The sequence below is a fragment of the Geotrypetes seraphini genome, chromosome 6 (genome assembly GCF_902459505.1).
Source record: "Geotrypetes seraphini chromosome 6, aGeoSer1.1, whole genome shotgun sequence".
Lineage (NCBI taxonomy): Eukaryota > Metazoa > Chordata > Amphibia > Gymnophiona > Dermophiidae > Geotrypetes > Geotrypetes seraphini.
The window spans coordinates 232,587,831-232,610,925 of record NC_047089.1 but is presented as its reverse complement, the minus strand read 5'-3'; the positions used below and the strand labels follow the sequence as shown (position 1 = coordinate 232,610,925).

General features: G+C 42.3%; 1 protein-coding gene across 8 annotated transcripts in view; it reads left to right on the top strand.

Annotated features, from left to right (window-relative positions):
• The window catches only part of SETD4 (SET domain containing 4), a 59,111-nt gene extending 36,782 nt beyond the window's left edge, over positions 1-22,329 (top strand). For 5 of the 8 annotated variants that reach the window (XM_033949128.1, XM_033949126.1, XM_033949130.1 and 2 more), the window contains 4 exons: positions 968-1,049; positions 2,282-2,362; positions 10,293-10,416; positions 21,785-22,329. In XM_033949128.1, the coding sequence (XP_033805019.1) occupies positions 968-1,049; positions 2,282-2,362; positions 10,293-10,416; positions 21,785-21,949 (452 nt within the window). In that variant the 3' untranslated portion in view covers positions 21,950-22,329. Of the gene's footprint in view, positions 1-967; positions 1,050-2,281; positions 2,363-10,292; positions 10,417-21,784 lie in introns of those variants that run through there. The other 3 variants (XM_033949131.1, XM_033949132.1, XR_004539916.1) reach the window with 3 other exon arrangements.
• Positions 22,330-23,095: the final 766 nt, after the last annotated feature.

Genomic DNA, 23,095 nt, shown 5'->3' with positions numbered 1-23,095 from the left:
AGAGAAGGCCGGATCCTCCATGGCTTTTGTTAAGTTTAACATGTGAAAAGCCAATCTAGTATTATTTGAAGAATGTCTGTGAGCAACAAACCCTGTTTGGTGGATACCAGTTATATAAGGGAGAGCTTTGGCCAAACGTAATGCTAATAATTTACTTTTCATAGATTTAAAGGAAGTTATTGCTGAACATATTTGATTGCTTAAGTTATTAGATTCATTCGACCTGTATGCTAGTATGAAACTTAAAAATTATTAAAAAAAGTAAACTAATATTAGATAGGTTGGAGGTTTTTTGATCAGTGATGGATGTTTACCACCTTCACATTTTGGGGTAAATTTCACATGATCCCCAAAAAAGTGTATCTGAGATCTTTTCCTCCAGTTAGGTTTTTTTTCTTGTAGTATCAACCTGGTGCAGTATCTTTTTCATGCAACTCTGCCAGTTCTTCTCAGTTTTCATTTGTTTTACCAGAGCCTTATAGCGTATGGGTTTGAAAAAGGGAAGTTTTGAATGGAAAATGAAAGTGATGTCATCAAAGACGATGGATAGGGTTACCAGATTTTCCGTTCGGAAAATCCGGACCTCTTAGACCCGCCCCCTAGGACCACCCATCCCCTCCCTCAATCCCGCTCCACCCCCTGCTGCCTGCTCTGGTTGGGCAGGAGGACATGCCCACGTGCGATGTGACGACGTCGTGGGCATGCCGTCATTGCGTGCATGCCCTCCTGCCCGACGGCGATTTTGAGGGAGGCTTTTCAAATCCTGGGTTTTGAAAAGCCATCCGGACCCCCAGACATGTCCTCCAAAAGGAGAACATGTCCGGGGAAATCGGACGTCTTGTAACCTTAACTATGGAGAGACAGGTTTTGGAGTCAGCTCTGTTGAGCTTTCAAAGAGATCTTGTGTTCAGTTGACTCTTCTCTACCTTTCCGTTACCAACAAATCCTGTTAAAATTTATTTGACAGATGTCCTCCTTCACCATCTATCTCCGACGGACAAGCAGTTACCGAAGAAACTTTCTCTTTTAAAGGAGCATAACTTTTTAGAGTAGGTATATATTCCTTTTCTGCATTATGGATATACAGTGGTACCTTGGATTACGAGCATAATCCGTTCCAGGAGCATGCTCGTAATCCAAAATGCTCGTTTATCAAAGCGAGTTTCCCCCATAGGAAATAATGGAAACTCGCTTTGATGCGTTCCCCACCCCACCCGAGAACCGGCATTGCTCCCCTCGAAGGCCCCCCCCTGCGATCAGGCACCCCCCCTGCCTCGAACCGGAAACCCCCCCCCCCCCGCCACGATCCGACCCCCCTGACACGATCCAACCCCCCCCCCCGACACGATTGGGCACCCCCCCCGCCGCTTCTTACCCTCATCTGGGAACTCTAGAAGATCGGACTCCAAGTCTGCTGGGCCTTGAGCATCTGAGCATGCTCAAGGCCTGCGAGTTCATATTCACGAGGGCTGATTGGACTCCTCCCTTGCCTCTCCTGCTGTACTGTCTCGTAATTTAAACTGCATATACCTTAAAAACAACAGAGGTTGTGGCCCACAAGGTCCAGAATTAACTAGCTTTCAGCTAGCACTGCTAGTCTTTAAGGTTCTGTGATTATGTACTTTGTGATGCCATAAACATGGAATTGACACACAATTTTTGGATTTACAGATACTTGTAGAAAAGTACACATGAATGATTTAATTACTTTTGGATTGGATCTGAATAATAGCCTTGTTTCAGTTTTTGGCCTGGAAACAGCACCAAGGGCCTGATAGATTGGGATAAAAGAGCTCACTTTATTGAATGACCCGACATGGGCTGTGTTTCGGCAAATAATGTCTGCATCAGGAGTCCATACTGAAAAACACATAAATAATAAGCTTGAACAATCGTATATAAACCCAATATCTCTCATATATGATCATAAAACAAATACAAAATCATAAAAAGAATGTCTCAATCTATGAGGCCCTTGGTGCTGTTCCAGTCCAATATGTGAGATATTTTTATGTCATGGTTTTATATATGATTGATCGAGTTTATTATTTGTGTATTTTTTAAGTATGGATCCCTGATGCATACATTGTTTGTCGAAACACGGCTCGTGCCGTGAACTCTATTATCCCAATATACGAGGCCTTTGGTGCTGCTTCCAGTTCACTGTTTGAGGTGTACTTTGATTCCCTCTGCTTGTTCTGTCTTGTTTCAGTTTTTGCCATCAGTGTAGTGTTTTGTATCAGCTGTTCCCACATTAGCTGTGATGATCTCTGTTTTTCAGAAACTTGACGTTTGGACTAGATGGGCCATCTTGGAAATTGCTAACGGCTCTTAAGCTGCTGTGTCTCGAAAGTGGAGAATTGTAAGGGTTTTTTTTTTCTTTTGCCATTTATTTAATATGCACAACCCCTCCCCCCCCCAGAAACCTAATCACCGACTCTTTTCCTGTCCCTAGGAGCTATGAACGCTTTCTGCGGCGTCCCTAGCTTCTCCTCTTTCTGCTATTGGTTTGGTTTCATGATCTGTGATAACTCCCCCTGCAGCACACAATAAACCTTGAAGATTAAAGAATAGACTTTAAAGGATTGAAAATTTTAGGACCAGTTTTCAGAAGCAGTTCTATGTTTCGCCAAGTCCTCACAGCATGAGTGATGCCACTGATGCTTTTTTAAACTTCGCCTTATTCGTTCCCTCACTTCGATTCTAGATACGGATGCAATTAAGATTTTAATTCATTCTTTAGTTATTTCCCACCTCGACTATTGTAACTCTCTTTACAACGGACTCCCCCAAAAAGAACTCCGACGCTTACAACTAATTCAAAATACAGCAAGAAAACTCATCTATAAAACTGGCAAATTTGACCATGTTACTCCACTTTTGAAGGAAGCACACTGGCTCCCTATTACACACCGTATCACCTATAAAACCATTCTGCTCACCTTTAAAATAAGACTTTCCCACCAGCCTTTATATCTCGATAAGCTCCTTATCCCACAATGCCCAACACGCCTACTGAGGTCAGCAGATCAGAAACTCTTGCTAATTCCTTCCATAAAAGATTTCTTCTACACTAGGGAAATAAACTTCGCAGTAGTAGCTCCAACTCTGTGGAATGCTCTGCCACAGCAACTCCGATTCGAACATCAACTTGATAAATTTAAGATAAGCCTGAAGACTTTTTTATTTAGCAACGCCTTCTCCTGTATTTAGCGACACCTTTTTATGTGTTATATATATATATATATTTTTTTTTTTTCTTTTTTCTCTTTCTTTTCATTCTTTTTTCTTTTCTTATTCAGCAAACCGCTTTTATAAAGCGATCCCGCCCCATATGTTTTACCCTCTCCCCTCTTTCTCCCTTCTTCTTTTAATATGTAACTCTCCCCCCCTTCTCCCTTTTTCCCTCACTTTCATGTCTGTCCAGTTTACGTCCTTGGTGTGCACTTTCATTATTTTTTAATTATTTATCTTTTTAAATTTTTATTGTAAACCGGCCAGATACTTGTTGATGGTCGGTATATTAAAAGTCAATAAACTTGAAACTTGATGGAGCTCAGGAAGGAAAGTTAACTCCAGCTTAAAGAACATTTGAAGCTTTTGAGCCACTCCACTGAACATGTGGGTCACTTCCTACCTGCTACTATCACAGTGGCCCATCTCAGTCTTGTCTTTCAACAGAGCCAGTTGGACATGTCACCAGAGCTCAGCACAATATTTCTTATCTAAATTCACACTTTTTATAAGTTATGTTTTGTGTGTGTGTTATGTCATTGTTGTGCAGTACTGTTTCCCATTAGTGTTTTGACTTTAATTAGGCTTTTTCAAGTTTCTTTGACTTTTTTTCTGCATTACCCAGGATAGGCCTCAGTGAGAACTTTGGGATTTATTTATTGAATTCATTTCTATCTTGTTCTCCCCAATGAGCTCCAGATGGGTTACATGTTAGCATAGATCAGGGGTGTCCAATGTCGGTCCTCGAGGGCCGCAATCCAGTCGGGTTTTCAGGATTTCCCCAATGAATATGCATTGAAAGCAGTGCATGCACATAGATCTCATGCATATTCATTGGGGAAATCCTGAAAACCCGACTGGATTGCGGCCCTCGAGGACCGACATTGGACACCCCTGGCATAGATAATATATCCTGGTCGGAATACTTATTTTCAAAATCACTGTGGCTGTTTTTCCTGACAAGATGCTCAGAAAATATCCCCCAACAGCTTTAAGTAGTTCACCTGGTTCAACAAGACCATATTCATTATGGATATCCACAATTAGTACCTGCAAATAACTGGGACCTGACCACGATCTCTCCCATTGTACCTTATATTCAAAGAAGTCCAAGAGAGGTCTTAGAGAAGCAGAGCAAATATATTTTTGATTCCGAGAAGTCTGGATCGTTTACTTTGGCATCAGAAGCAGCATTCTTCATGTGTCTTGGAACTGCATTGGACAGAGGGGATGCATTGATATCGAGAGTGCACTATTGAGCATTGATAAAGGCCTTTGGGACTGATGATCATCTGAATCTCACCTGGAAAAAGAGTTAGCATTCATCTTTGAATTCATTGATGCCAAAGAGTCATGATACCAAATACCAGATGGTCAATCACCTTGACATTGCACCAAGGTCGCTAATAACTTCAAATCACTTCCTCCTTAGTAGCTGAGGGTTTTGGAAGGGAGATTCTGCCCCATCCTAGATCTATGAATCCCAAATAAGTTCTTATTGAGAAAAAAGTTCAGAATGATTCCTTGGGTAGTCTATTTTCTTGAAAAGGGATATATTTCAGATTCTTCATAGGGAACCCTACGGTGGCACAAAATCTGCCGCAGACTCCAACATGGTCTCTTCCAGATTAGATTAGTCCTCTGTGGTTATGCACAGAGGACTCTGGCTTTGAATCTGCTTGGCCAACTCTTCCTCAATGTTGCTATCAAGCTCTACTTTCATGGCAGGCTCTTGGTCATGGAGGACCTACAGAAATTGGTCAAAGATTTAAGAGAAGCAAGGCCAGAGCGTTTGTCCAAGGATTGTTTTCAGATTGTCTCTAGGAATTCTAGCAATTTGTGCCTCAAATAATGGTGGTAGTGGGGGGGTTTCCAAGTGTCTTTGGGTATGTTTTATGGCAGTTCAAGAAGAAGCAGTTCTTTGGGGAGTCTGCAAATGAAATAAATAATGAAATTTTATTTGATAAAGTTTTGAATAATAAATGTGCAGTAAACTGATGAAGAGTGAGATGAATCTTGACATACTGAGAATACTCATGTGGATTAAAAACTGACTGGAGCATAGGAAACAGAGAGTGGGGGTAAATGGACAATACTCGGACTGGAAGAGCGTCACCAGTGGGATGCTGCAGGGCTCGGTACTTGGACCCGTGCTCTTTAACATCTTTATAAATGATTTGGACATAGGTACGACGAGCGAGGTGATTAAATTTGCGGACGATACAAAGTTATTCAGAGTAGTGAAGACACGGGGGATTGCGAAGATCTGCAACGTGACATAATCAGGCTTGAGGAATGGACATCAATATGGCAGATGAGGTTCAACGCGGATAAGCGTAAAGTGATGCATGTAGGTAACAAAAATCTCATGCACGAATACAGGGTGTCCGGGCGGTACTTGGAGAGACCTCCCAGGAAAGAGACTTGGGAGTTCTGATCGACAAGTCGATGAAGCCGTCCACGCAATGTGTGGCGGCGGCGAAAAGGGCAAACAGAATGCTAGGAATGATAAAGAAGGGGATCACGAACAGATCAGAGAAGGTTATCATGCCGCTGTACCGGGCCATGGTGCGCCCTCACCTGGTGTACTGCGTCCAGCACTGGTCACCGTACATGAAGGAGGACATGGTACTACTCGAAAGGGTCCAGAGAAGAGCGACTAAGATGGTTAAGGAGTTGGAGGAGCTGCCGTACAGCGAAAGGTTAGAGAAACTGGGCTTCTTCTCCCTCAAACAGAGGAGATTGAGAGGGGACATGATCAAAACATTCAAGGTACTGAAGGGGATAGACTTAGTAGATAAGGACAGGTTGTTCACCCTCTCCAAGATAGGGAGAATGAGAGGGCACTCTCTAAAGTTGAAAGGAGATAGATTCCGTACAAACGTAAGGAAGTTCTTTTTCACCCAGAGAGTGGTAGAGAACTGAAACGCTCTTCCGGAGTCTGTCATAGAGGAAAACACTCTCCAGGGATTCAAGACAAAGTTAGACAAGTTCCTGCTGAACAAGAACGTGCGCTGTTAGGGCTAGTCTCGGTTAGGGCGCTGGTCTTTGACCAGAGGGCCGCCGCGTGAGCGGACTGCTGGGCACGAAGGACCACGGGTCTGACCCAGCAGCGGCAATTCTTATGTTCTTATGCTCATGCGAAACAAGTCAGCACTGAAAGCATAAATATAACATGCATTATCTCATAGGAAGAGCGCACAAATTGCATAAGCTGCAGGTGAGGCTTTAGATTCAGGAGACATGCATGTAACTTATTTTATGTTACGTGCATAAATGTGTTCCCTGCCCCCTACTCCACCCATGTGTCCCCCTCATCTGCTATTAGATTTAGGCACCATGCTTTATAGAACAGTCTGCAGCTGGATTCATGCGCAAATTTTAATAAGTGCCAATTAACAATTATTAATTATTAAAGTCCCAATAATTATTAATAACAATTATTAATTATTAAAGTCCCAATTATTGAAAGTTAAGGGCATATTAATTAATCTGTGCTTGCAAATTTGGGCCGCCGTATAGAGAATCCAGGAGATAGTTTCCAGCTGACAGAATATTACATGTACATTTAGGGCTCCTTTTATCAAGCTGCGGTAGGCGGTTGACGTGCGGAATACCGCGTGTTCAACTGCCTGCCGCGCTGGTCACTAACGCCTCCATTGACGAGGCGTTAGTTTTTTGGTGTGCCGTGGGAGTTAGCGCGTGATGAAATGTCTGACACGCTAACCCCCGTAGCGCACCTTGATAAAAGGAGCCCGTAGTATCACTGAACCTTATGGGTCTGATGACACAGGCCAACAAATAAAAAATTTCTTGTTGCCTTGGGTTTATGACCTGTTCCTGGGGTTATTTGGGATGCTGATTCAGAAAATTGCATTTGATAAACTGCATCAGCTCTAGTTTCTTAGACATAGTAGATATGTCTTTGGGATAGCAGAGCCAAACATGAACATTGGGCCAAAAAGGTTGGCCTCCGAGGGAATATATGGTGTTTGAAGGACAAAATGTAATCCATGAATCTTTGATAGCACAAGAGAGAATCCTACTGCCACCACTACATATAAAGCTAGGCCTGATGAAACAATTTGTAAAGGCTTTGAATAAAAACGGTTTGTGCATTGAATACATAGTGCGTATGTTACCTGGACTTTCCATGGAATAACTGAAGGCAAGAATTTTCGATGGTCCACAGATCAGACAACTTATAAATGACCCACATGTCATAGCATCAATGAATGAAATCGAATCGTGTGCCTGGTCTTCATTTGTTCTTGTTGTGAAAAACTTTCTTGGCAACAAGAAGGCAGACAACTACACACAATTAGTAGAGGATATGCTCTTTCATTTCAACAGGCTTGGCTGTAACATGAGTGTTAAAGTCCATTATCTGCACAGTCACTTAGATCGCTTTCCAGAGAGCTTTGGTGATTTAAGCGAAAAGCAAGGTGAAAGATTTCACCAAGACATAAAAACAATGGAAGCCAGATACCAAGGAAGATGGGATGCACACATGATGGCAGACTATTGTTGGAATCTTACGTAGGATTGTTCTCGGAAGTCTTACAAAACGAGCTTCTTGTGTGTCAAATGACTGGAAAGTTTGTATCATAAACTTGTGCTTTTGGTATGAAATAAGTAGATTTTCATGTTGCACAGTTTTCTTTTAATTTTTAATATGTTTCCTTCATGTTTAAAAGATATTAATTTAAACAATACATTAAAATCTCTTGATTATTTAATGGGCGAGCAGAGTGAAGAGTGGTATATGGCACATATTCTGTATCTCAAAATCTAGAGCTGATAGGAGGAAACAGGTAATAACACAAGCAGAATACCTGATTAATGCAATATACCACCAAAAAGTATTCACTGTAACTATCCAATTATCTGAGACTACTTAGGGCAGATTCCATAAATACGGAGAAAAGACCTCAGTGTTCCTTGAGAATAAACTCAGGAAACTGCTTTTTTTTTTTGTTTTAAGTTTTTTATTCATTTTTCATATAACAACAAGTGTAACACATAAATTTATACAATTTCATTGAGTACACACTTGATATTCCTTCATGCATCACTGTAAATACAATGTATCATTATATAATCCTTTACTATAATATTGAAAAAGTATATAATACTTAATAAGTATACCAACTATTACTCAAATTATAAACCCACCCCCTCCCCTTCCTTTGAAAATTGCATACAATACAACAAGATATAATGATAAATTATTTATTTTATGAGATGAATAAAATAAACCCACCCATATCCCCTCTTATCAAATATCTTATTATGGGAAAATTGTATCATTCATTGCAAAAGTCTGTTAATGGTCTCCAAATCTTCTTAAACTTATCAATATAATCTGTTTGTGTTGCAAATGTACGCTTCATTTTATATATATGGCATACTGAATTCCACCAGAAGTTATAATTTAACCAAAAAAACTTGAGGAAGATTTTTGAAGCAGTAGCTCATTTCTAAATTAATTCCCCTGATGCAGCGGGAAAGATTTTCAAGAAGCTGAATTGAAACCCTTCACCGGGAGATTGTATACTATTGAACAGCTGTGATCTGTTCCGTATCTAAGGACAATTTTGAGATAAGTGCAGATTTCTTTTTTTGATTCTAAGTTTTTTTGATTATAAGAATTTGATAATATATATGCACTGCACTTTAACGAAGTTTTTCTATGACCAAGGATGTGTCCCCTATGACAATTCAGTATTTATCATAGCAGTTTCCTGAGTTTATTCTCAGGGAACAACTGAGGTCTTTTCTCCGTATTTATGGAATCTGTCCTAAGTAGTCTCAGATAATTGGATAGTTACAGTGAATACTTTTTGGTGGTATATTGCAGGAGGAAACAGGTGCCATTTTTGGAATCAGCAGGTCAAATATACTTAGAAACAGGTCTAATGAGTGCTGACCAGTGGCAGAGAGCGTTTTGCTCACTGCTGACAGAGTTATTTCCAGATATTCAAAGCCGGGCCCTGTCTGGGCTTTGACTTTGACTATCCCTTTATTTTTGAGCCAGCTAAATACTTAGCCGCTTAAGTCAATATTCAGCACCTAAGTGGCTGTGGGATAGCGCATGAAAGTAGGTCAGACTTTTATGTGGTCCCATTTATGCTCTAAACCTGGCTGTTTAAGGGCTGAATATCATCTTAAGCAGTTAAATCCTGACTCTGCCCCCAGAACATCCCCAACATGGCTTTGAGTTAGGCACTGACTCCAAAATTCTCTAACTGATGCCCATGTCGGTGGCCGCCGATCAGGTGTCAAATCACGTGACGGTTAGAGAATCGCACCTGATTCACGCAAGGATAGGTGGCTGAAATTTAGGCCGAAAACCCTGGCCTACATTTCAGCCACCTTTGCTGGGGGATTCTGAAACTGGACCGCAGCTTGCCATCAGCTGATCGTGGCAGGGGAATTTTCCCCAATCAGCTGAGCCTGCGGGACTCCCCCCCATCAAACCGCGGCCACCACTGCTCTAATATTAACCCCTTTTTTATTAGTTTTTGCATTTTTATATAGAAGCTTTGTACTACAGATACTTTTGTTTTTTTTTTAAATTTTTAATTTATTCATTTTTGAATTCTTACAACAAGTGGATTAAACATATTATAATCAATTGTCATAAATCACTTGTATTTACAATCAAATCATCTTGTAATACAGAACAAATACCCCCTTTTTTATCAATATTCCTATTTCCATATGATATACATTTCCCACCCCGCCCCCACATATCAACTACCCATGTGCTAAGATATCTGATCATTAGAATAATTAGTCAACGGTTCCCAATTTTTTTTAAAATTATGAAGATTCCCTTGTTGTAACGCTAACACCTTTTCCATCTTATATATATGACAAACTGAGTTCCACCAAAATGTATAATTTAATTTAGTATAATCTTTCCAATTTTGAGTAATCTGTTGCATGGCGACCCCTGTTAACATCAACAATAACTTGTTATTTGCAGAAAGATACTTTTGATTAAACTGAGTTATTGTTCAGCTGTCAAGACATATTTGTATTTTAAATTTTAGCATGTGCTGGAAAAAGGTGCTGCTTGGTGAGACGGTGTCGGACACAAATGAGCAGAAGAGTCTGACTCTGGTAAGAAATATCTGCTGCCATTTAATAGAGGAGACCCACGATGCCTTGAGGAAGGTAAGATGCCAAAAGATCTCATGGCAGGAACCAAGGTAGTCTGCTTTAATGTGCCGAGCACTCTTCTTATCACTGCATTATCTTAAGAACATAAGAAGTTGCCCCCGCTGAGTCAGACCAGAAGTCCATCTTGCTCAGCGGTCCGCTCCCGCGGCGGCCCATCAGGCCTAGTGCCTGAACAGTGGTCCCTGATTAATTTTGTAACTTACCTCTAATCCCATCCCTATAATCTACCTCTACTCTTATCTGTACCCCTCAATCCCTTTGTCTTCCAAGTACCTATTGTTGCTTCCCCTGCCAGTCTCTCTTCATATTCTTTTTTTGCTTTCCTAACCACTCGATGACACTCCTTTTGGTGTTTTTTTGTGTTCCTTTTGGTTCTCCTCTGTTTTGTCCTTTTTCCATTTTTTGAATGATGCTTTCTTGTCACTTATCGCCTTTTTCACTGCATTTGTTATCCACACTGGGTTTTTTGTTCTTGTCAGTTATTCTCAGATAGACTCCTATTCACTGAGTGGAACATAAGAAAACCCGTGCTGAGTCAGACCAGGGTCCACAGGGCTAGGCCAGGGCAAAGGTATTGGGCACTCTAGGCAAACCTATAGCCTTACTTCCCTACCTCACTTAAACTTTCAGGCCACTATTCTATCCCCTCCAAGACATAAGGGCAAATTCTATAAGAAGGGCCCAAAAGTTAGGCGCCTAATTAGGCACTGTTCAGCGCGATTCAAGTAAAATTGGGTGCTGTTTAATGAATCACGCTGAGCGGAACCTATTTTGGAGGCGCCCAAGAAATAGGCCAGCTCTAGGCACAACTAAAAGGTGCCTAGCTCAGGGCTTAAGCACGCTCAAGAGCAGCGATTCTGCACCAAGGCACCTAACTTGTAGCCACGCTCACGCCTAACATGCATAGCGCCTATTTTTTTTGAAGGCCGCCTAAATTTTTAGAGGCGCCTTGTTACAGAATCGCGCTTTCTTGATAGGCGCCTGTGTTTCAATCAGTGCTGACTAAAAAGCTTAATTGAGCTTATTATTCAATTTAGATAGGTGCCTCCGAAATAGGTGCCTAACTGTAGGCGCTGGTTACAGAATTTGGGCCATTATGCTCTACATCAAGGGTGTCCAACCTTCTGACTTCCCTGGGCTGCACTGGCCGAAAAAAAATTTTTTCTGGGGCCGCACAAACGTGCAAACGCTGCAGCAAGACAGAGGAAGGAGCCGGCAAGACGGTAAACACTAGGGGGCAGCAGAGGAAAACACTGCATTACCCTCGACCGGGGCCTCACAAAATACTTCACGGGGCTGCAGGTTGGACACCCCTGCTCTATATAATAAACTGTGGGGGTGGGGTGGTGGAAGTTTCCACAAAAGCAAGGGCGATTTCCAAAAGTCCTTACCCAGTTAATTGGCCTATTTGAAGTGTACCCACTTCTCCTGTACGTATTGATGGCTGTCAGGATCAGGGCCGCCATCAGGGCAGTACCACCAGTCCTGCATTCAGGGGCCCGGAGCTGACAGGGGGCCCGGGCTCCCCCAGGGTCCTAGGCCACAGTCTAGGGGGAGGGGCGATCTGCCCCACGTGGACAGGAGAGAGCTGGACGGGGACCCGCGGAGTTCAATACATCTCGAGCCGCGAGGCTCGTCTTCTGTTCCTGCCTGCCCTGCCGCTCATAGCCGATCGCAAGTGTTCCCCGATGTCAGCGCTGACGTCGAAGGGAGGGCTTAAGCAAAGCCTGCCCTCCGACGTCAGTGCTGACGTCGGAGAATACTTCCGGTCGGCTATTTGTACGCGACAGGGCAGGCAGGAAACAGAAGACAAAGCCTCGCGGCTTGAGCTTCGTTTTGCTGAGAAAGTTGCAAAGATGGGCTGGGAGGCAAACGCAGAACACAAAAGGGGGAAGGGAATGCGTTTTGGACACAAGGCATGAACTTGGGAGAGAGGAAGGGAGGGAAAGAGATGCTGAGGTGGGGGAGGGAATGGGTTTTTGGACACAGAAGGCATGGACTTTGGAGAGAAGAAGGGAGGGAAAGAGATGCTGAGGTGGGGGAGGGAATGGGTTTTTGGACACAGAAGGCATGGACTTGGGAGAGAGGAAGGGAGGGAAAGAGATGCTGAGGTGGGGGAGGGAATGGGTTTTTGGACACAAGGCATGAACTTGGGAGAGAGGAAGGGAGGGAAAGAGATGCTGAGGTGGGGGATGGAATGGTTTTTGGACACAGAAGGCATGGACTTGGGAGAGAGGAAGGGAGGGAAAGAGATGCTGAGGTGGGGGAGGGAATGGGTTTTTGGACACAGAAGGCATGGACTTGGGAGAGAGGAAGGGAGGGAAAGAGATGCTGAGGTGGGGGAGGGAATGAGTTTTTGGACACAGAAGGCATGGACTTGGGAGAGAGGAAGGGAGGGAAAGAGATGGTTGTGTACACGGGGAATAGAAGAAAGGAGAATTTTTGGTCATAGGGAGGGAGTGAGGTACAGATAGTGGCATACCAGGGTGGGGGGGGGGCGGTCCGCCCCGCCCCGGGTTTACGTCCCAAGGGGGTGCACAGCTGGCCACCCTCCAGTGTTCTCCCTAGTCCGGCAAACTGCGGCTCTTTAGCCACTTGAGTGCCACCGCCGCCATCGGGAACAGGCCGGCGCCAAGTTCTCCCTGCTTTTCCCTGTGAGGCCGGCCAACTCTCGCCACTCGCGTCAATTCTGACGTCGGAGAGGACATTCTGGGCCAGCCAATCGCTGTCTGGCTGGCCTAGAACGTCCTCTCCGACGTTAGAATTGACGTCGGGTGGCGAGAGTTGGTCGGCCCTGCGGGGAAGAGAAGCAGGGCGAACAGACATACAGAACGAAAGAGGGTGTGGAGAGAGAAAGAAGGGGGCAGGGTGAGAGAGAGAAAAACAGACATACAGAAAGAAAGGGGGTACAAAAAGAAAGAAGGGACAGGGTGAAAGAAAGAAAAAGTTTGGGGAGGGAATGAGGTCTGGAGGAGAGGAAGCATACAGGAGGCTGAAAGAAGGGAAGAAATATTGGATGCACAGTCAGAAGAATAAAGTGCAACCAGAGACTGATGAAATTACCAAAGGTAGGAAAAATGGTTTTATTTTCAATTTAGTGATCAAAATGTGTCTGCTTTGAGAATTTATATATGCTGTCTATATTTTGCACTATGGCCCCCTTTTACTAAACCGCAATAGCGTTTTTTAGCGCAGGGAGCCTATGAGCGTTGAGAGCAGCGTGGGGCATTCAGCGCAGCTCCCTGCGCTAAAATCCGCTATCGCGTTTTAGTAAAAAGGGAGGGGGAATATTTGTCTATTTTTGTATGGTTGTTACTGAGGTGACATTGCATAAAGTCATCTGCCTTGACCTCTTTGAAAACCCGCGGAATATAAATGATAATTAACATTTTCTCTGCGTACAGCGTGCTTTGTGTTTTTAAAATTTTATTGTTGGTAGATCATTTTGACTTGGCCACAAAGGTAAGGGGGAGGGAGGGAGGGAGGGGAACTGCTGAAAGACATCTAGTAATCCTTGCAGGCTTGACTGTGCAGGGAATTATTTTTGTAAAATCATGTTTTGTTATGTGACTGGCATTATTTAGACTTTAATTTCTATGAATGAATAGAATGAAAATGATATAAATTACTTGCTTGTTTTTATGTGCGTGTGCTGAAGGAAATTGGAGAGAGAGTGGGCTGAGGACGCTGAAGGGAAATGGGGAAGAGAGAATGGGGAGAAGACGCTGATTTATAAATTGACAATTGTAAAGAATATTGTTTCTTTTTTATATTCATCCATAGCTGCATGTTAATGATGTGCTCATATGCACTTATTTATCATCATAACATATACATCATCATTAACATGCAGCTGTGGATGTGTAAGGACAGGCTGAGGAGGATGGATGGGAAGGAAGGAAGGTGCACATATCAACATATCGTACATTTTTAACATGCATGATGCAGCTATAGGCAAGCAGAGGAGGATGGGATCATACAGATGTGTATGTTCAGATATGCGCTCAGATGTGTAGTTTTTTCTGATATATTTATTAAGCTTACAGTATTTATAAAAACACATTTAATACTTGTTACAAAAAATATTGTGCAATTGTGATCTACTTCTGGCCTACAAAGGTCAAAAGAAATCCTTAACTGAGATTTTACATTCAAAAGTGAATTATAGCTACTAGCACTATTATTTATTAGTTATTTATTATGCAGATGTTTGTTAGTTTGTTATTAGTTCAGTATTAGACATATGTTAGTTTAGAATAGATAGGTATAGATTAGTTTATTTTAGGTTAGGTTAGGGCCCTGCTGAAAGAGTCTACCTTGACGTGGTTGCAGGCTTACAAATCTTTTGGTCAAAGAGTGCGGCGACAGAGAAAAGTATGTGTGTATTCGGCCCATGGAAGAAGGGGGGGTTGGGGGGGGGGGGGAAGGGTGCGTGGGGGGCCAAATAGGATTGCTCAGTAAGGGGCCCAGAAATTTCTGATGGCGGCCCTGGTCAGGATGTATTGCTTTGCTTTGACTGGAGCCACTGTTTGCTATACCCTGAAACTGCTGCTCCAGGAGTCGCCTAGTCTTGCCAGTGGTTAGACCCTAAGCTCCACCTCACAATATTCTGCTGTATTGAAGAAAATAAATGATTGGATTATTCCATTTTTTGGTTTGTCTTACTTCTGATATGGTTTGAAGAAGACTGTTTATCTGAACCTTGAATGTGCAATATATTGGAGGTGGCTGCTCTAAGTTGATGGATTTAGCCATATATCTCTTTCTTGAATATTGTGAGGTGGAGTTTTGGACTTGTCAAGGTTGATTTACCTCACTATCATCTTCTTATACCTTTTGAGCGTTAGACCCTAAGCCCCAACATCCTGTCTCTTATTTTAAATTCTTTATTCATTTTTAAAACTTTCAATAAGTGCAAAATAAGATACAATCACTTTACACTTTAACATCACTTTTTTTTTTTTAATTTCTTTATTCAGTTTTGCATATTACAACAAGTGTACCAGAGAAAGTCATATGAACTTATACACACTTGATTTTCCTATATGTAACACTTTAAGTACAACATATCCTTCTTATATTCATATTCTATAATATCTTGAATATTATAGAATATATAAAACAATTATAATATTATGTAATATATAAAACAATTATAATTAACATAAAAAAACCCTCCCAATCCCTCCCTACCCATCACTTAATATTCCATCAAAGCCTAATTCACATCAAATACCCCTCCCCCCCTTATACCCAACAATTGTTCTTAAGCATAAGAAAATTTAAAGGGCTCCTTTTACGAAGCCGCGTTAGCGGTTTAACGCACATAATAGCGCGCACTAATTTGCTGGCTGCGCTAGCTGCTACCGCCTCCTCTGGAGAAGGCGGTAGTTTTTCGGCTAGCGCGGGGTTTAGCGCATGCTAAAAAGGTGCGTGCGATAAAGCCGCTAACGTGGCTTCGTAAAAGGAACACAAAGTATCCCCCCCCTACCCTGGACGTGTATGAACAAAGGGAAAAAATAATATTCATTCTGTACAATATTTTGTTAATGGCTCCCAAACATCCCTAAATTTCTTAAAATGCCCCTACTATATGGCTATTACCTGCTCCATTTTAAAGATTTGGCATAACGAATTCCACCAAAAATTATAATTCAGCCGATCCCAATTTTTCCAGTTTTTCATAATTTGCTGTATGGCAACCCCTGTCATAATGAGCAAAAGTTTATAACACAGTATCATACGATAATGCCACCGGATTTTCCAGTAAATTGTTCATTTGACCCCAAATGGATTTCCAAAAGCGAAGTATCAAAGGACAAATGATCTAATGTCCCAGCTTCGAGATGACAGTGCCAGCATCTATGGAGAAGGCTACCTCCAGGGCAAGACAAATGATGGGATGTATCCGCAGAGGTTTTGTCAGCAGGAGACCTGAAGTTATGATGCCGTTGTACAGAGCCATGGTGAGGCCTCACTTGGAGTACTGTGTTCAGTTTTGGAGACCACACTACCGAAAGGACGTGCTGAGGATCGAGTCGGTGCAGCGAACGGTCACCAGGATGGTCTTGGGGCTCAGGAATCTCACGTATGAAGAAAGACTAAAGAAATTGCGGCTGTACTCACTTGAGGAAAGAAGAGAACGGGGAGATATGATTGAAACGTATAAGTACATCACGGGACGCATCGAGACAGAAGAGGATATCTTCTGGCTCATGGGACCCTCGACCACCAGAGGACATCCACTGAAAGTCAGGGGAGGGAAGTTTCATGGCGACTCCAGGAAGTACTTCTTCACCGAAAGAGTGGTGGATCATTGGAACAGACTCCCACTCCAGGTGATAGAGGCCAGCAACGTGACGGATTTTAAGAGAAAATGGGATACTCATGTGGGATCGTTAAGGGAGTAAACTCAGGGGGGAGGGATACTTGGAATGGGCAGACTTGGTGGGCTATAGCCCTTTTCTGCCGCTTTTTTCTATGTTTCTATGTTTCTATTAGACTTAGAGCTATCTAATTTCTGTAATCGTAAGAACATAAGAACATAAGCAATGCCTCTGCTGGGTCAGACCTGAGGTCCATCGTGCCAGCAGTCCACTCACGCGGCGGCCCAACAGGTCCAGGACCTCTGCAGTAATCCTCTATTTATACTCTTCTAATCCCCTTTTCCAGGAGGAAATTGTCCAATCCTTTCTTAAACCCCAGTACCGTACTCTGCCCTATTACAGCCTCTGGAAGCGCATTCCAGGTGTCCATCACTCGTTGGGTAAAGAAGAACTTCCTAGCATTCGTTTTGAATTTGTCCCCTTTCAACTTTTCCGAATGCCCTCTTGTTCTTTTATTTTTTGAGAGTTTGAAGAATCTGTCCCTCTCTACTCTCTCTATGTCCTTCATGATCTTATAAGTCTCTATCATATCCCCTCTAAAAGTCTCCTCTTCTCCAGGGAAAAGAGACCCAGTTTCTCCAGTCTCTCAGCGTATGAAAGGTTTTCCATCCCCTTTATCAGACGCGTCGCTCTCCTCTGAACCCTCTCGAGTAACGCCATGTCCTTCTTAAGGTACGGCGACCAATATTGAACGCAGTATTCCAGATGCGGGCGCACCATCGCCTGGTACAGCGGCAGGATAACTTCTTTCGTCCTGGTTGTAATACCCTTCTTGATTATACATAGCATTCTATTCGCTTTCTTAGCGGCCACTGCGCAATGTGCCATCGGCTTCATTGTCATGTCCACCATTACCCCCAAGTCTTTTTCTTGGGTACTCTCATTCAATAACACCCCTCCCATCAGCATTCTTGTTTATCAAATAAATGAGTTTTTAATAGTTTCTGCATGCAATACTTTACATTTCTCAACGTTGAACTTCATCTGCCATCTCGTCGCTCATTCCCCTAGTTTGTTCAACTCCCTTTGCAATTCTTTGCAGTCCTCTTTAGTCCGTGCTCCACTAAATAGTTTGGTGTCGTCCGCAAATTTTATTATCTCACACTTCGTCCCTGTTTCTATATCATTTATCTGGGGGTCCAAAATGCTCTATGTAACAAAAAAACCCAAGTTTGTCTCATAGATGCCAACGCCGTATATCTCATCCTCCAAGCCCAAATTCGTGGCCATTGAGACGCTGTAATTTGGTGCTTTATCTCAATGCTCCAAATGTCACGCAGACCAGTCTTTGGTTTCTTATTCCAAAAATCCAGATATTAATTTATACCACTGAGCGGAAGTCCACCTGAAAACATAAGACCAGCAAACTATCCTGTCTCTGAAAATAGCTAGTCTGGGTTGCAAGTACCCAGCAGATCCTAAAAAGTGGATTTATTTCCCCTAGTTCATTTCCAGGGAGGAATAATAGCTCTTCCAAGTTCACCTGGCTTATAATGGATGGTGTGTCCAGTCCTCTTCTGATGGAACTGTTTCCTTCTTCCTCTCTCTCATGAATATTCATTGTGAATATCCTGACCTGGCTGGGGCGCCTCCAGGACCAAGTTTGGAAATCACTGGCTTATGTAACAGTAAAAAATGAGCTTTACAGCAGTTACTCCAGGGCTGTGGAGTCGGAGGAAATTTCGGGTACCTGGAGTCGGAGTCAGAAGTACAAAAAACTGAGGAGTCGGAGTCGGAACATTTATCTACTGACTCCATTTTTGAACTTGGCATACCAATCACGAGCGATTCTTTCAGCTATAGCACCCACTATATACACAGCACAAATGTTGCGAGCAGCTTCTGCGGCCTTAGAACCTTGATTAAAAGCAAAAAGAAGGTGGTGTCGAAAATGCTCATTTCTCTCAACTTGACATTCCATTTTAACGATCTGAAAATTAACCAGTGCTGTGGAGTCAGAGTCGAGGAGTCGGAGTCAGAGGAAATTTCGGGTACCTGGAGTCGGAGTCGGAACATTTATCTACCGACTCCACAGCCCTGAGTTACTCTACTTCTGTGGTTCAAAGTGGCCTTAGCATGCCCTTATATGGTGTTTTCCTTTTTTTTTTTTTTACCACTGCAGTAAAATGGGCAATTTTCCATTTTTCACATTAGTGGCCATGTGCTAATGGCAAAATTAGCTCATAGCTGTTAAAAAATGTATTATTATCATGTTAGCTTATTTTGTAAACGGTAAGGGCTCAGGCAGTAATCCTGCACTAAACTGATTAGTGCAGAAATACCTACTCTCTGCTCCCCCCCAAATATGCCCCCTCCATACACTGATTTCAGACTTACCACAGGACCCCTGAGTGCATCCTGCTAAAAGGACCCCTTAGTGTGCCTGCTTTCTAAGGTTTATTCTTGGAACTCTCTGTTGTGAGTTAAGATCTTCTTATTGCCTTAGAATTGGTATTTTGTTACTCATGAATCATTGATTTATGTTTGGAAAATTTCTATTAAGAAATAATAATAATAATTTATTTTCTTGTATACTGCCCCACCAGTAGTTCTAGGCAGTTCACAACAGCGAAGAAACCAAGACATTTCAGTTAGAAATACAATCTTGAACACGCTACATTCTAATACCTCAATTAATATAACAAAATATAAATTGGATTTTAAAAATGCTCAGCTATTAATACATCAGTAACAAAAAACTGCTATACTAAAAAGTTTGGAGATAAAAACTGTTAAAAACACAACCTGATAAGAAAAGGCACCATAGTAACATATACTTTAAAGGAATCAGCATTCTTGTTTATCAAATAAATGAGTTTTTAATAGTTTTCTAAATATAGGGTATGAATAAGCTTGGACAATCAACGGACTCATCCAAGAATTCATCTTACCCGCCTGATATTCCAGTGTCCTATCTAAAAAAGTCCTATAACGAAAATCCCTTGGAGTAGAGAAGATAAACATACCTGAATATCTGGTATGTTTTTTTTTTTTTTTATAAAACAATTTCAAATAAGAAACCAGATTAGAGTACAAAAAAAAAAGTCCAACAAGAAATCAGCCCACGGAAACAACAAGAATCAGAACAGGAGTAGGATGAGACAACTGCCTTTCCAAATGAAGAGTAGTCAAGAGGATCAATAAAACCCTACATTTATTGAATCCATCCACAAAAGTATAGACCCAACCTTGCAAAGAATGGTAGATCACATTGATTCCAATAGGCCCACAAAGCTTTTTTTTCTGAGCAGTTTTGATTTTGTTCACAATATCTCCTGCTTGAATGCATGTGTGACCCCTGAGGCAGGCGTGCGATATGCTGAAACACAGTTCTGTGTCGGGTCTATACCTTTGTGGATGGATACAATAAATGTAACATACATAATAACATAGTAGATGACGGCAGATAAAGACCCAAATGGTCCATCCAGTCTGCCCAACCTGATTCAATTTTTTTATTTTTTTCTTCTTAGCTATTTCTGGGCAAGAATCCAAAGCTCTACCCGGTACTGTGCTTGGGTTCCTACTGCTGAAATCTCTGTTAAAACCTACTCCAGCCCATCTACACTCTCCCAGCCATTGAAGCCCTCCTCAGCCCATCCTCCACCAAATGGCCATATACAGTCACAGACCGTGCAAGTCTGCCCAATACTGGCCTTAGTTCAATATTTAATATTATTTTCTGATTCTAGATCATCTGTGTTCATCCCACGCTTCTTTGAACTCAGTCACAGTTTTACTCTCCACCACCTCTCTCGGGAGCGCATTCCAGACATCCACTACCCTCTCCGTAAAGTAGAATTTCCTAACATTGCCCCTGAATCTACCACCCCTCAACCTCAAATTCTGTCCTCTGGTTTTACCATTTTCCTTTCTCTGGAAAAGATTTTGTTCTACGTTAATACCCTTCAAGTATTTGAACGTCTGAATCATATCTCCCCTGTCTCTCCTTTCCTCTAGGGTATACATATTCAGGGCTTCCAGTCTCTCCTCATACGTCTTCTGGTGCAAGCCTCCTATCATTTTCGTCGCCCTCCTCTGGACCGCCTCAAGTCTTCTTACGTCCTTCGCCAGATACGGTCTCCAAAACTGAGCACAGTACTCCAAGTGGGGCCTTACCAATGACCTGTACAGGGGCATCAAGACCTTTTTCCTTCTACTGACTACGCCTCTCTTTATACAGCCCAGCATCCTTCTGGCAGCAGCCACTGCCTTGTCACACTGTTTTTTCGCCTTTAGGTCTTCGGACACTATCACCCCAAGGTCCCTCTCCCCGTCTGTGCATATCAGCTTCTCTCCTCCCAGCATATACGGTTCCTTCCGATTATTAATCCCCAAATGCATTACTCTGCATTTTTTTGCATTGAATTTTAGTTGCCAGGCATTAAACCATTTCTCTAATTTTTGCAGATCCTTTTTCATATTTTCCACTCCTTCTTTGGTGGTTTTATTGATCCTCTTGACTACTCTTCATTTGGAAAGGCAGTTGAGAACATAAGAATAGCCTTACTGGGTCAGATCAATTGTCCATCAAGCCCAGTAGCCCGTTCTCACGGCGACCAATCCAGATCACTAGTATCTGGCCAAAACCCAAAGAGTAGCAACATTCCATACAGAATCCAAAGAATAACAAGATTCCGGAACCCCAAAGAGTATCAACATTCCATGCTACTGATCCAGGGCAAGCAGTGGCTTCCCCCCCCCCATGTCTTCCTCAATAACAGACTATAGACTTTTCCTGCAGGAAATTGTCCAAACCTTTCTTAAAACCAGTTGTCCCATCCCACTCCTGTTCTGCCTCTAGGAAAATGTTTATATCAAGAATTTATTGTCTTGCTTGATTATTTGTAAAATTGCATTACAATAAAATTTTTAAAAACGTGCTAGGCCAAAAACAAATAATTTACCTTCAGTTGCACAAGTTCATATTCTGAGTCTCTTTTAGTGAATGTTCCTGTCTTGTTCTCTTATTTTAGCTTTCCCATCTGCAAAGTGAGAGTGTGGATCTGGAGCAGCATCTGGCTTTGGTAGAGACCCTACGAAGAGAAGATTTACAGATCCTTCAGACGTCAGCGGAGATAATAATGCAGAATTTGCACAGTGAAGCCATTTCAGTAGCCCATATTTCTCTGTACAGCTGATACTGGGCTGCTATGTAGAGTCAATTTTTTTAAAAAGTATTTAAATCAGTTTAAACATTTCTGCGTATGATGGGGAGAGTATGGCGTAGAGGTTAAAGCTACAGCCTCAACAGCCTGAGGTTGTGGGTTCAAACCTATGCTGCTCCTTGTGACCCTGGGCAAGTCACTTAATCCCCCCATTGCCCCAGGTGCATTAGATAGATTGTGAGCCTGCCAGGACATAAAGGGAAAAATGCTCGAGAACCTGAATAAACTCATGTAAACCGTTCTGAACTTCTCTGGGAGAACGATATAGAAAATTGAATGAATAAATAAATAATGTATAAGATTTTTTCACTACTGGGTTTAACATTTTTATAATAAAATATTTTGAAAAACAATATGATCCCAGTGTTCTATGAACTGTCATTCCCAGACTGTACTTCAGAGGCCAGGATTCAGACAGATGTTTATTTCAGAAAAGAATGCCATACAAGTTCCATCTATAGAGGTGCCTATGTCAAAAGTAGGTGTGGTTTGCACCGGGAAGTGGATGTAGATGCAAATCTTATCACAGGTAGGTGCTGTAAATATAGGCCTGTAAAATCCTGGACTATATTTCCGGCGCCTCCTTTTGACGTGGCTGAGATTCTGCAAAAAGCACTATAGCGTGATTGACATGCGAATGGTGTTGCTTTTGTAGGCAGCCACTGATAATGGTGCCATTTGCAAGAGGATGTGGTAAGAGCAGATAGCGTAGCTGGTTTTTAAGAAAGGTTTGGACAAGTTCCTGGAAGAAAAGTCCATAGTCTATTATTGAGAAAGACATGAGGAAGCCACTGCTTGCCCTGTATTGGTAGCATGGAATATTGCTATACCTTGGGGTTTGGCCAAGTACTGGTGACCTGGATTGGCCACCGTGAGAACGGGCTACTGGGCTTGATGGACCATTGGTCTGACCTAGTAAAGCTGTTCTTATGTTCTTATCTACTTGAGAGCAGGTATAAATAACCTGTAGAATGCAAAGTGCAGAGTGATACATTTGAAGGGGGTAGAAATCCAAGGGAACCGTATGTGTTGAGAGGTGAGTGGCTGATAATCACAGATGGAGAGAGGGACCTTTATGTGATTGTGTCTGAGGATCTAAAGGCATTTAAACAGTGTCTC